Below are 15,488 nucleotides of genomic sequence, written 5' to 3' on the forward strand. Positions count from 1 at the left end.
CTGGCTTCTCTCATTACCAGATGAGCGGCTCTCAGCTCGGCTGCGAGTCAGTCATCCCGGGAGATTTTCTGAATGCTGATGCCCAGGCTACAAGCCCGACCAGCTAAGTCAGACTGTGCGGGCTGGGACCCAGGCATCAGTAGTTTTGAAATGTTTCCAAGTGATCCCAAGATGTATCCAAAGATGGGAACCACTAAAATAAACAGCTGTGTGACTCTGGGCAACTCCCTACTTTAACCAGTTTCTTCAAGAGTAAAATGGGGGGGCTGACCTTCAACAGAGACTCTCCAACTTTTATGTGCATGCGGGTCACCTGAGGACCTTATTAAAAATGCAGGTTCTGATTCAGAGGTGTGAGCGTGGCCCCGCCCTGTGCCTCTAATGGGCCCTGGGTGATGCCCATGCCATGATTCAGGGCCATACCCTGTGTACCAGAAACTAGAAGTTTTTCTAAAAGATCAAGAATTCACTTAAAAAGATCCTTCCAGTTGTAACATTCCTCCATAATTCTAAGAATTCCTAACAGACTAAAAAAGCACATTTGTCTGTTAACACAAACTGTAATACAAAACTATACTAGAAAATTCAAGCAAAATAATTAAAAGAAACTACAGGGATGGTTACTCAATTAACAAAGTGTCCAGCATCTCTAGAAGTGCCCAAGAGGGGAGAAACAGAAGCTCTATTAAATATATTCCCTGCCTTGGGACGCCTGGGTGGCTCAGTTGGTTGGACGACTGCCTTCGGCTCAAGTCATGATCCCGGGGTCCTGGGATCAAGTCCCACATCGGGCTCCCAGCTCCATGGGGAGTCTGCTTCTCCCTCTGACCTTCTCCTCGCTCATGCTCTCTCTCACTGTCTCTCTCTCAAATAAATAAATAAAATCTTAAAAGAAAAAAAAAATATATATATATATATTCCCTGCCTTCAAAAAGTACTCTACCGACTTGCCAGCAGACAGTACTAAAAAAGTGTAATGAAGAAACAATACATGATTTATTAAAGGCTAAAAGGAGCAGATGGTAGCAGTACAGAAACTCCATAACTATCTGCGTACCTAGCACACTCTCTGGAAGTGTGGACGCCCTTCAGCAGCCCAGGTCAGGAGGTGACACAGAGTTTGGGGATGCTGGAATAAATGAAACAAAATGCTACATAATAAGAAGTGATTACAGGCTTTTGAACAGAGAAGCTGCATGATGAAAACTGTATTTACAGTTCTTTGAAATAAGGACTCTGAATGTTTAAGTCTCCATAGAGTCCCTTTAAAGCCAAGTGAGGCCCCACACAGCTCATTAAATCAAAGACGGAGAGAGGCCACACTGAACCGTAAGAACTTGTATCAGTAGAAATGATACACTCAAAAACTTTTGCCACATATCTTATCATGACTTCAACTGATTCTTGAAATTCACTGGTCGTTTCATATAACATGACATATAAATAGTCAAAATTGAAGCAGAGTCCGAAATTCTTAGCACTCGACTACACTCACCAGTGCTGACTAGATTAGTAAGGCTACTGAGAGCAAACTGTATCATGGCTAAAATACCAAAATTATTTACTTCTTGCCGGTGTGCAGTCCAAAACAGGTGTTCAAGATCAGCAGAGAGCTCCCTTCCAAGCATTAGTTCTGGGAGCCGGAACCCTCCTCGGGTCAGCAGGCTCTTCTGCCTCAGCAGGGGCAGGCTGTACACAGGGCACACACCATGCCTGGAGGGTTTTCCGGGCCAGGCCTAAAGTGGCACACTTCTCTGCTCTCGCGCCATTGGCTAATATTTGGCCACAAGGCCACGCCTAATTGCAAGAGAGGCTGGGAAATGTGGTCTGGCTACATGCCCAGGAAGAGGAGATGGATTTCTTGATCCGCTAGCAGCCTCTTGCACAATGCCATTTGCGTGGGGGTTTTTTTAATTACAGAAGAAATCACTCCTTTCAGAAATGCCTTCTGTTAACCTACAACTCCACCTTTAATCCCTCGGGCTATTCAGCAGCTAAAACCAATCTACTAGTTTTTCTTGTCTGATAAGTATTTTTCTAACATACTCAAAATAAGACTATCTCAAGGGCATCCTTAAAGAGATGTCTGGCTTTTGGTCCTGGTATCTCTAGTACTTAATACTTAATGTCTGGCACACAAAGGAAGCTCAAATGATGGTTGAATTCCCAGACGAATGACATTCCCAGAAGCTCATGGAAAAGAGAAAGAGTGGCCCCATGTCTCACCATGGTGATGGTGGGATTTAGGACGGCCACCCTCTCTCCCACCCCTAACGCTGCCCGGAATTGCCATCCATCCTCTACTCCCCTAACAATCGAGCGATAAGCAACTTCAGACCCTTCAGAAAGAACTAAGGGTTAAAAATTCTCAACAGATGGGGCGCCTGGGTGGCTCAGTGGGTTAAGCCTCTGCCTTCGGCTCAGGTCATGATCCCAGGGTCCTGGGATCGAGCCCCACATCGGGCTCTCTGCTCTGCAGGGAGCCTGCTTCCTCCTCTCTCTCTCTCTGCCTGCCTCTCTGCCTACTTGTGATCTTTGTCTGTCAAATAAATAAATAAAATCTTTAAAAAAAAAAAAATTCTCAACAGAGTTCACAAACACCAAGAGAGCTGATACTGAAACATTTCTGGCGAGAGCACAAGCCTGCCACACAAGAAGGAGCACAAGGTCTGGCAAAGGCCCTGCTCTGGAGACAGTCCATAAAATCGGGCTAATGATCTCTGAGACTGTACCCCTAAACACAAGTGACTTTATCCTTTTTCTGAACCACAAAAGGTTAGTGGGGGGATAAGTAGATAGCGCAGGACAAAAATATTTTATGCTCACATATTACCTCTTTTCAAGAAAATTAAAATATACCATAGGTGCTACTATAATAACCCTTAAAACATTCCTGTGGGACAAAGACAAAATTAAAGTATGTACTCAAGTTAAAAGGAAAGCCATCTGATAGGTGGCTGACTCCCTACTACCAGGGCCGGCTCAATAAAAAAGTGAAGCCCTAACCTCTGAGGTAATTGGGGCACAAACCATTTTAGGCTCTCAAATTGAGTTCAACACCTAGAATTGAGTTCAAAGGCAAACAACTAGCTAAAACAGAACACAAAACAGCTGAAGTTCTAAGAAGCTTACCCAGGAACTAATAATACAATATATCAAGCCTGATTTATGACCTGAGAAATCACATTAATTGATTCGCTATTACCAGAGATTCATGTAAAGCGTAAAGTGATTTCAGAATGAAAAAAAAAATTATTCTTTCTAGATGTGAATCACAGTATCATTAGAATTTTCATAAATTTAATTTGGCTAGGAAGCCAGTATACTCAATATTCTGAAAATAATCAAAGAGCACTTATTAAATGTCCACAGTTGTACAAACAGATTCTAATAGAACATACTCAGAAAAAACTACATAAAATTTTAAATTACACTGTTTTAGCAGCACTTATCATTACTAGCACTAATGATAACAATTTTTTTAACTCCTCAAAGACAGAGCACTATAAAATACCAACAAAATCAGCCCAATAAACTAGGCATTTGATATTACGTACGAGAAACATAAAATTCTGTTTTGGCCCCAGCAGGTAGCAGGCAGACAAGACGCCTATTCTAGAAAAGGAGACACCACAGCATGGTTACAGACACTTGCCAAGGCCACTGGCTACAAAGGAGCAGAGCAGGAACCTGGAGCAGGTCTTCCCACACACTCCTGTGCTGTCTCCACGAGAACAAAGGCTTTCTCCCTAAGAATCCAGTAAGGCTTCTCCACAAGGAGACAGTGCAGAAGTCTGGGCAGAGAAAGTACACAAGACACACTGACAGAAAAGCTAAAGCGAACGCAGACACTGAGGGATACGATACCCCAGCATATCGAGTACCTAAGCCGGCGTTCAGCATCCCAAAGACTACCGAGGAAATGCACCACAGGCCCCCACAGGCCTAGATGTTGATCCGGTGGAAAGATTTTTTACCACACCCCCCTTAAGTATTTTTGGTCCATGAACTACAGACCACCCATCACCCATCACCACTTGCTACTGCCCCAAAACTAAAACCTCATCAAAACTAAAGGGGAGGGGCGCCTGGGTGGCTCAGCGGGTTAAGCCGCTGCCTTTGGCTCAGGTCATGGTCCTGGGATCGAGTCCCGCGTCGGGCTCTCTGCTCAGCAGGGAGCCTGCTTCCCTTCCTCTCTCTCTGCCTGCCTCTCTGCCTACTTGTGCTCTCTCTGTCAAATAAGTAAATAAAATCTTTAAAAAAAAAAAAAATCTAAAGGGGAGAACGACAATGTTTCTCATAACAGAGCAATGAGGCGTATGCCAAAATGGCAGCCGCACTCCCCCGAATGGAACTCAGCTATGTGGGAACCTCACCTAATCCGCACACAGCCAGAGCTAGGAAGGAAGCCAAGACACATTCTGAGGCCAAAAGAGTTTTTTTACAAAGTCCGCGCACAAAAGCTCCTACACCTCATTGTGAGGAGAGCTCTCTGATCCGTATTCCTAGCTTGATTACTATTAAACTACTCACAGTTCTAATAAGCTTAATTATCAGGTTGCCAAGCCCTGAGAAGATCAGAAACAACAAATGAGAAGGGGAAAGGATACCTAGAAATTGACAGATCGTTAGAAGCAAAAGAGTGACAAGAGACAACAAGGACAGATTTTTCACAAACAATAAAAACTGGATACAAGGGCTTGAAAGGTACAGCAGTTTGGGGTCATTTATCACAAAAGCAAACACTACTCTAAAGGCCCTAAAAATAGCACAGTATTAAATAAAGCCCAGTTCAATAACTTAGGTACAACATAACAAACCGTGTTAACAAGTAAAATGTACATTAAAGTCCGCACATCCTACTGAACCTGGGGCTGGGGGAGAAGGCACAGTTTAATAGCTTTGTCTGCATACCACTCTACATCCAATAAAACACTTCCATGTGAGTTACCCCGCTAACATTCTATGGCGAGCAAGGCAGATACCGCCACTGACCAAGAATTTGGTGGTAAATTATTCAATCTTAGCAAGGCACAAGGGTTTATCGGTGGCAATTATAACTCGGTCTGTTAATCTGTCTAACAGGAAAGAGCACTTCAAGAGGCACCTACCCACCTTGTTAAGGGATAGAGAGGGGATAGGGAAGGTCTCCTGAGAAATGTCACCAACAACTGTATCCGAACACTCACCTGGACCTCCACCTCCAAAACTTCCCATCCTGCCATTTGCATCCTATAGGTCACTTTCTGAAGAACAGCCCTATGCCTTCTAGTGCCATCGTCCCTCCGCACTGTGGTGGACAAACTCTATGGTGGACCCTCCATAACCCCATCTCTTGATGTTAACATTTAACACTCACCCTTGTGTAACCCCTACCCTTGAGTGTGCAGCTGAACTAGTGACCTCCTCCCGCCCCACAGGTCAGGGCAGAAGCGACAGGATATCACTTCCGTGATCAGGCGACACAGGCAGTGCCTTCTGTCTGGCTAGCAGACTCCCTCCCTTGCTGGCTCTGAGAAGCAAGCTGCCACGGCTGGAGAGGGCCGTGGGGCCAGGAACGGAGGCCCTCAGCGTGACTGCCCACAGAGAAGGGAATCCTTCAAACCGTGGGGACTTGGAATTCTGAGTTTCCTCCCGCAGTCGAGCCTTCAGATGAGACCATAGCCCTGGCCAAACCCCTTGGCCGCAGGCTTGCGAGGCAGCAGACGTAGCAGAGCCCTAACTGAACTTGGGATCCACTGGATCACAGAATAAGGGTGCCCTGTTCTATGCCACTAAGTACGTGGCAACCATGATAGCAGCAACAGATAACGTGTAACTCTGTGGTCCACCAAGTCCCAGGGACCTCTCTTCTCAGCTCAGACTTCATCTCTCGTGTCACTCATGTTCACCAACACTACACATTTATCACCACAGCCTCTGAAGGGATTATCTGCCCCCCCAACTCCTTCTCATTCTTTCACCTCGCTACCAAACTGACAAAATCGGTAACTTTTTCTAGTCGTCTTTCTGCCCAAACTCTCTACAGCATCACAACCTATAACCTCCTCCCAAACCTCTGCATGTCTGTTCTTCTTATTCTGTTACCTCTGACCTTTCTCTCTCAGTGGCCACTGGTCCTCTCCCCTCTGGTGGCACATTTCTTTTCCTACATCCCTTCTTCTCCCACGACAATTTCACTCACTACTATGTCTTCCAATTCTTTTGAACTGATTCATTCATTCTTTCAATCAAATGGCACTGCTCTTGGGCAAAGAGATGTTAACAATGAGCAAGACAAAGCAGGTCTCTACTTTCACGGAGCTTATACGCGCTACCAGAGGCTGTGCCAGCATATCTCTACTTGCCACTCCAGGTCTACCACCTGCCCTGTGCCAAGGAGGCTACTCCATCACCAGGGCCCCCTTGCCCACTGAGAGTTCAATAAAGAAGAAAAAAAAACACAGTGACAGGAATGACTCCCTAATTTTGGACCCACATTTGAAATGTCATATTGTTTAGGTATTGCATCTAAAAGATTACTGATACATTTGTAACCAGTCTCCCAAAACACATCCTCCTGAACTGCCTATCTTGGCTAGTGACCTTCCCTAGTCTCAGCTGTGGAGGCTCAAAAGCTGGGAGTCACATTCAACTATTCTCATCTTTCAAGGCCCACAAGACTCTGTCTCTCACAAACACAGATAGTTTAGTCACACTTAATCTTTTCTGCTACGGACACTTTTCTGCTACGGACACTCTTGCGGGAAGCTACTTTCTCCCAGCGCCAGCCCTTCTTCTTCATTCATTCACTCATTCAACCAACAGACATTTACTAAGCCCATTCCATGTGCCAGGTACTGCAGTCTCTGCCTAAAGGTGCCTAATGGAGGGAGAAAGGGAAATAAAGGAGCAACTTCAATACAAACTCGAATGTGCTTAAAAGAGAAAACCGCAGAGTGCTGTGGGTGCACACAGGAAAGGCATGCAGTCCCATGTGAAAAGAGAGGGACGCTCAAAGGCGCTTCTTGGGCAAGCTCCCTGAAGCTGAAACCCAGAGCACGAGGAAAGTCAGCAGAGCGAAGCACATGTCTGAGTTTGTGTACATGTATGCTGGAGGAAGGTGCAGCTTCTCAGTCCAGGCAGTGGCAATGTCCAAGTACAAAAGAGAAAACATTATGCCCCCACCAATCAGAATCTACAAAAACATCACATGGCCGGAGACTAGCCAGGAAGCTGGAGACTTAAGCTGAGCACCATAAAGGAGAACTGACTTTATCTAGTCAATCCCACTCTACTGTTAAAGGGAAAAACAAAAACAAAAACAAAACTCTCAAAGCCTCTCCCAGAGCAGACAAAATAAAAACCAGACTCTGCAGTCTGACTCTCCAACCCCCTACACCCTGACCCCTCCCTACTTTTCCAGGCTCATCTACCCACATACACACAGAATTCCAGCCACCCCTTGTACTCTCCTGGCTCTATGCCTTTTTGTTTCACTCCCTCTTCTCAGAATTTCTCCTCCAACTACCATGTTTGCCTGTCAGTGATGCCAGGTCAAATTCTACCTCCTTCAAGAAGTCTTCCCAGCTCCCCCCAGTGCCTGATGACAGCATTCTTTATGACTTGCCTTGAATCAGTCACATCCATACCTGCTCCTCTGCAGACCAGAGGCTTCTGGAGTATGTATGAACTGAAGTGAATCCCAATTCCAAAGACTAGGAAAAATGTTCAGGAAAATATTCACTTTACTAGTCCTGCATTCCTAAGTAATCAACGATGGAAAAATGACCAAAAAAAAATTATTTTTGGATTCTATATATACAATCAATCAAAAGCCTAAATTTAAATTTTCATTTAAGTATTTCTAAATAAAAACGGCTATGCACTCCCTCATAAGATTAAAAAACATTACATAAATAAGCTCAGAAGGGTTAAGTTACTTGCGCAAAGTCACAGGGCATCTAAGGGGCAGAGTCAAGTCTCTGCATACTCTTTCTCAAAAGCTATATTAAAAAAAAGAATATAACCAGCTCATCCGATTACCAGAAACTTATTTTCCTCATTCTTCCCTCAATTAATTCCTTTTTCCTCCAGAGCTCAGCTCAAGAAGACTCCCCCAATCCTGCGGGTCAGTCAAATCCCTTTATGATACACTCGCCTTCACAGCAGAGTTCTTCATGGCACGCCGCACCTTTACTGTCAGTTTCCCAGCCAGGTCCATGAAGACAGAGGCCGTGTGTGTCCTCTGTGCCTGGCACTTTATTTATTTATTTTTTTAAGATTTTATTTATTTATTTGACAGACAGAGATCACAAGTAGGCAGAGAGTCAGGCAGAGCAGGGGCAGGGCAGGGGGAAGCAGGCTCCCTGCTGAGCAGAGAACCCCGATGCGGGGGCTCAATCCCAGGACCCTGGGATCATGACCTTAGCCAAAGGCAGATGATTAACCCACTGAGCCACCCAGGCATCCCATGGCACTTTATTTTTACTTGTCGAGTAACCAAACTGATTTAGGAGAATTAACAGTAACTGATGGTCACAGGGCCCCCACAGGACTTCGAGACCCTAAACTATCTTCTGACAGACGTGACAATAACAATTACATAAATTTTAACATCACAATCTCATTGTAATATTCTCTAACTCTTGGGTAACTAAATATTCGTATCTGGGATCTGTTAATTCTCTATTAATCATGAGTGTTACGCAGAATACCACATCTTTTTCAAAACATGCAAGGTATCAGCAAACTTTCACACCGAAAAAAATACAAACCCAAGCCAACTATAGCTTAAACGAATAGCTAATTGTTCTCCTGGAACCTGAAGGGTCCAATTCCAGCCTAACAGTGAATTACAATGTTTCCAGCAAGACAGCCTACTATATTAATAAATTAAAACAATATTTTTTTTAAGGTAAGATGCTTTGCTGCTTGAGTTACTAGTGGTTCCCAAAGCAAACAGCAGAGCTGGATTCATAAAAAGGATTTGAACTCCCCAAGTTGACCCACAGATTTAACATAATCTCTATTGATATCAAAACTGCTTTTTTGCAGAAACTGACAAGCCAATCCTAATATTCAAATGGCAATTCAAGAGAACCAGAATAGCCAAAACAATCTTGAAAGAGAACAGGGTTGGGGAACAGACACTCCCCAATTTCAAAATGTAATTACAAACTTAACCGTAACTTAACCAGTAATCAAGACAATGTGGTACTGGCATGAGAATGAACATACATATCAATGGATCAGAATCAAGACTCCCAACTTAAATCCACATGCTTATGGCACACTGGTGTTTGACAAGAATGCCTAGAAACTGCAACAGGCAAAGTACAGTCTTTTCAACAAATGAGGCTGCGACAACTGGACATCCACATGCAAAAGAATGAAGTTGGAAGCCTACCTAACCTCACAAAATGACAAAAATTAACTCAAAATGAATCACAGACCTACATGTAAGAGGTAAAACTATAAATCTCAGAAAACACAGGTATAAATCTTTATGACCTTCAGTTAGGCAATAGTTTCTTACTTATGATACCAAAGGCCCAAGCAACAGAAGAAAAACCAGATCCACTGAACTTGAAACTTAAAAATTTTTGTGCTTCAAAGAACACTATCACAAAAGTCAAAGAACAATCCACAGAATGGGAGAAAATATCAGCACATTGCACATCTGGTAAGGGACTGATATCCAGAATATACAAAGAACAGCTACAACCCAAAAGCCAAACAACAAAGAACTCAATTCATAAGTGGATAGCGGACTTGAACAAACATGTCTCCAGAGCAGATACACGATGGCTAATGAGCACATGGAAAGATGCTGAAGTCGTTACTCATTAGGAAAATGCAAATCAAAGCCACGAGAAGATACAACTTCATATGTACAAGAACGGCTATAATAAAAAAAACAGATAATAACAAGTGTTAGCAAAGATGTGAAGAGACTGGAACCTTCAAACACTGCTGGTGGGAATGTAATATGGTGCAGCCACGTTGGGAAACAGTCTGGCAGTTCCTGAAAAGTTAAACACAGGGTTACCTCATGACCTAGCAATTCCACTCTTGGGTATATACCCAAGGAAACCAAAACATACATCTACACAAAAACCTGTATGCAAATGTTCAGAGTGGAATTGTTCACAATAGCCAAAAAGTAGAAATAACTCAAATACCCACCAACTGATGAATAAACAAAATGTAGTGTAACTGTGGAGTACTGTATTATTCCCCCATAAAAGGAATGAAGTTCTCATATATACTACAACATAGACATACCTTAAAACCACTGTGCTTTGGGAAAGAAGCCAGTCATAAAAGGCCACACATTGTAGGATTCCATTTATATGAAATGTCCAAAAAAGGCACATCCATAAAGACAGAGAGTAGATGAATGATGACCTAGAACAGGGAAGAGGGAGGAATAGAGAGTTGCTACTAACAGGCAGAGGTTTTCTTGTGGAGTGGTGAAGATGTTCTAGAATTAGATAGTGGTGACAGTTGCACAACTATGTAAATATACTAAAAACCACTAAATTGTGTATTTTAAAGGGTGAATTTTGAATTTTATCATAGATGAATCAGATCTCAATAAAGTTGTTATTTAAAAAAGGAATCAAATCCCTTTAACTACTAAAAACTACTCTGATGGTTTTATGTTTCTTTAAAACATTACATACTAGGCACCTGGGTGGCTCAGTGGATGAAGCGTCTGCCTTCGGCTCAGGTCATGATCTCAGGGTCCTGAGATGGAGCCCCGCATCGGGCTCTCTGCTCAGCGGGGAGCCCGCTTCCCCCTCTCTCTCTGCCTGCCTCTCTGCCTACTTGTGATCTCTCTCTCTGCCAAATAAATAAATACAATCTTAAAAAAATAAAAAATGAAACATTATATACCTCTGGGTGCCTGGGTGGCTCAGTCAGTTAAGAGTCTAACTCTTGATCTCAGCTCAGGTCTTGATCTTGGAGTCATGAGATGGAGCCCCACATCAGGCTCCATGCTGGCACTGGAGCCTACTAAATCAATCAATCAATCAACCATTACATACGTTACTCTCTTGTTAAGCAGAACATACCAAGTACTGCTTTTCTCAACATACTCAATGGTCATCACCGTGAGGCGTCCGTCACTAGGCAAGGGCATGCGCACTGCGGGCCCCTCACAGCCGTGCCCCCGCCAGCATGACAAACCAAGAAAAACCAGCTCTGAGGCACCATGGACAGATCAAGGAAAAGCCAAACAAGCGTGCATCCCGGCGGCCGCATACACTTAAAGAGAGGCCGTTCTGTTTCCTTCCCCCACACCACGTAGCGTCCGCCTTTCTCACTAAGGATGTGTTTCCAGGCCGTTGAGTGGAGTGGTTCACAGCGCAGAGAACAGGGAGGAAGGCCACCCGAGCATGTGACCAGTGGAAAACCTCAGATGACACGGACATCCCAGGCTGCCTCACTCTACCCGAGAACCACACGAGGCAAAGACCGACCACCGGTCACAGCACGGGCCCTGGGGCAGTTCCCACGCCCGGGGCTGACTTACTCCGCACACCTCGGCGGGCAGGCTGAGGACGCACCGTGAACGTTTTCTCTTCTAAAAGTTTACTCCCGAGAGCAACCGAACAAAAGAAGTCCATTTGGGAGTCAACAGCCTTTCTCCTCACGCTAACGGAGACAGAGCTGGAGATGCCAGGGCCCGGTGCTACAGAATCTTCTCACACAATTCCCTCGACCCGTCTGAGCAGTCGCAGACCCTAACCACCGACAGAGCCTAACCAGTCGTCCTTCCTCCGCCAGGCCAGGACGAACACCTGGCCTGTGGAAACAAAGCGAATGGCTGAGAGGAGTCAGTCCAATTCTCCGTCTCGAGTATTCCCAGTACGAACCCTCGGGACTGGAGCCCGGCGATGGGCGAGCACTGGCCCACGCAGGAGCCAACCTTGGGGCCGCGACAGGCTACGGTGGAGCAGGGAAGCCGCGTGCAAGCAGAGAGAGCTCATCCGCGAGGAGAAACGGAGCAGCAGAGCTGGGAGCTGTCGCATCCCGGCAGAGACCCCAGCTCAGCCCACGGGGTCTCCGGAGGAAAAGCCTCCTACCTCAGAGTCTCCAGGCGCAGCTCCCGAACCCTCTGGCTGCACTTCCGTTTCCGTCCTGGGAGGCAGAGAGTGCTCCTAGCTCTTACACAGAAACCACCTTCCCTGAACTAACCTCAACGGCTTGTGTTCCCTGCCCTCAAAATGACTCTAAAGTAGGGCCTGTTACCTCCGTGACATCAAGTGTCCTAGCATCCACTTTCCTGTAGAAATGAACTCAGGGCCTGATTACCATCATTTACTTACTCTGTGTGTCTGTGTTTGAGAGAGAGATTCTGACACATTATTTAAGGCACAACGCCTCACCTTGGGATACGAAAATACTGTCAAATATTTCCTGTTAGGACCTTAAAGCTACTTTTCTCATTAGGTTTTGAACCCATCTGGAGCGTGGTGTGTGTGCCTGTGTGTGTGTACTAAACTGTACCTAAAACTTACCAATTAACCCTCTTTGAGGACACCATTTAGTGGCATTAAGTACATTCACACTGTTGCACACTGTCGCCACTCACCATTGTTGAATTTTAAAAGCACTCTGAAAATCATGACTTGTCCATTCTTTCTGGACAAATGGTCTCTATTTATGCTCCTTCACCAAGTGATAAGGGCGAAGCCGCTCATGGAGGTGGTGTTGGGGCAGGGCGGTGAAGCAGGTAGCCGGGACACCCACAACCACTCAGAGCAGCACCAGAACAGCTAAATCCAGACATGGCCACGGAGGCTTGAGACTAAAATTCCCTGGAGAGGACAGATAACAGCTGTCAAGGATACTCAGCCAGCCAGAAAGGTTGCCACTATCACCAGATTTGCATCAGAAGACACCCGGACAGGCAGCAATGGGTCACACGTAGAATAATCAGGCTCCATGGAGAAAGACAGATATTCCCTGCCTCCCAGGACGCTTGGAATAAATCTCTGGGCCTTGAATTTGGTCAAGTAATCTATGATCAATTTCTAGAGGACCCCTAGGAAGATAAACAAGTACTTGAAAAATGTTGAGTGCCCACTCACCACCTTCTGCTTGTTATAGCTTTCTTTTCAAACACAATGGCCACTATCAATAAAATTAAATCAGGAAGAAACCTCCATCAGAAGCTCTGTCAAGGCAAATGATACAACCGGCACATTTCCTAACAGCAGAGACAGTAAGGATAGGGCAGAGAATGTTGACAAGAACACCAGGAACTTTAACTTGCCCCTCAGTACTTTTAAATATGAAAAAAAACCTTCTAAAACACAAATGATGTTCAAGGCCTCTCCAAATGCCAGGCCTGCAGCATATGGAAGAGTATGCCCAGGAGAAGATCCTGTTCAACTGATTTTAGCAGACTCGCCGAAACTCCCCAATCCACGAGTTTCTTTTCGTTTTGTTTTTTTAAGATTTTATTTATTTATTTATTTATTTTTGTGAGAAAAAGAGAGAGAGCCTGAGCAGTGGGGAGAAGCAGAGGGAGAGGGACAAGCAGACTCTGCACTGAGCACAGAGCCTGACACAGGGCTCCATCTCATGACTCCGAGATCATGACTTGAGCCAAAATCAAGAGCTGGATGCTCAACTGACTAGGCCACCCAGGTGCCCCTCCATGAGTTTCTTAACAGGAAGAGTCATGTTTACTGAATTACTGGCAATCCATACATTTCATAAAAGTTTTATCAACCAAGTCCAGAAAATACAACTAGATAAACATAAGTAAGACTACTTTAAACATAAAAGTCTGGGTTAGCAGACACCTCTTCACCTGTAATCATGTCATGTAAGTCTCCTTCTCCCAACTGTGAACTCTCCTCCACGTTAGAGAGCTAAATGTGTCCTAGGGAACAACCAAGCAGGAGGAACATTTCTGAGCTGTGTATCCTTAACAAATTTAGTCATTTTTTTCCATTTTTTAAAGTAAACATTTATGACCGGGTTTAGACCTAAAAAGTCAAGGCCTCTACATACGCCAGGAAGAAGGCCCTTCGGTGACCACCGTTCACATTCCTCCTCCACAGCCTGAGCCAACGATAGTAATTCTGGACCTGGGGCGAGTACCTCAAAAAGAGGAGACACGGTCACACAGGACAGAGCAGGTGCGCACCAGCGAAGCAGCCAGACGGCAAACCCCTGACATCCGACTTCACCTCTATCAGCCTACTAAGTCAGGACGAGAAGAGACTTCAGAGTCAGCACCAGGACAACCCTCTACCCAACACGTGAATCGTCTCAAACTTATCAACCAACTCAGTATACGAGATCTCAAGTCGAGGAAAGCAGGATGAGAAGCTGTGACAGGTCCAAGAGTAATGAAGGAGAATCTGGTGAGCAGAGAGGGTTGCGGGAGCCGGGGGTTAAGGCTTCTAGCCCGGGTCTACACAAGCGGCGTTAAGAACAGCAGGAATCACACGTCAGCTGGGCTCCCTGGGGCTACCTGCCAGGTCCCCGGCTGCGAAAGAGAAGAGCAAGAGCTGGGGGCCACCGGCGGGCTTGTGCTAAAAGCCACGCAGGACACCTAAAGCCTTTCGGAGCAGAGGACTCATCTAGCAGTGCTCGGTCCGAGGCACGGCAGAACCGCGGCGAGGCTGACAGCACCCACGCGCTCTCCCGCGCGGCCCGAGCTCTGACGTCAGAACCCGGAACTGTCCTCAGTCCTGCCGCAGAACACGGGGTTGAACGTTAGGGAACGTCTGCAGAGACCCTCTACCATGAGACACTCCTTTCTTCAACAGTATTTGCAATCAGATTCTTTCATAGAAATTATATGGAAATAATTTTAAAATGTCTTAGTTCTGAGGAAAAATTATAAACACGAAGTCATCTTCAAATGCTTGTTCCCATCTACTTGCTCTTACTTCTTCTTCTCTTCGAGCACCTAAGGACAGAGGACGAAGCTCAACGAGAGACCACGCGTCTCTGCTCCCCGTCAGCCAGCGCGACCTAAAGGCGCCCAGAGCCAGCGAGGACGCGGGAGACGCCACCTCTGAGTAGCCCCGGGGTTGAGGAAGCCGCCTCGGGAGCAGCACGAGGCGTCAGTCAAGATGGCCGCCGTCTGACTCAGCCACTGCAACCACACGGGTTTCTAAATAGAACACGCTTTACTTCCGAAGGTTTCTTGGCAATTAGATATCTAGAAAGTCAACAAACCCCCGAGAAAGCAGAGAAAATGAACTTTTTGAAAGCTCACCATTCATCAACTACAGGAGGCTTGAAGATGCCACACGCTGGAGGCTCAGCCTCAAACCCGGCCCTGCAGAGGAAAACCCCGAGTAAGATTTCCGCAGGAACTGCTCCCTCGCAGTCCGAAATGACAAGCAGCGACCTCCCTGCAGTTGGAACGGGGGTCCACAGCGAGAGGGAGTCCCCCGGCGTGCGCTGGCCACCGGCGGGGAGAGGAGCCGCCTCAGACCCCCTCCCCGGCGGGCCCGCGGGGTGCAGAACAG

At 45.8% G+C, this 15,488-nt stretch overlaps 1 protein-coding gene across 1 annotated transcript in view; it reads right to left on the reverse strand.

Moving 5' to 3' along the window:
- Window positions 1–15,265, reverse strand: part of LOC111154898 (calmodulin binding transcription activator 1) — an 811,409-nt gene extending 796,144 nt beyond the window's left edge. Inside the window, exon 1 of the mRNA XM_022514846.1 lies at window positions 15,233–15,265. Within this exon, the coding sequence (XP_022370554.1) occupies window positions 15,233–15,235 (3 nt within the window). The 5' untranslated portion in view covers window positions 15,236–15,265. The remainder of the gene's footprint in view (window positions 1–15,232) is intronic.
- Between the last annotated feature and the right edge of the window lie 223 nt (window positions 15,266–15,488).

This window comes from Enhydra lutris, unplaced genomic scaffold, assembly GCF_002288905.1.
Source record: "Enhydra lutris kenyoni isolate GAN:26980312 unplaced genomic scaffold, ASM228890v2 scaffoldscaffold38, whole genome shotgun sequence".
Classification (NCBI taxonomy): domain Eukaryota; kingdom Metazoa; phylum Chordata; class Mammalia; order Carnivora; family Mustelidae; genus Enhydra; species Enhydra lutris.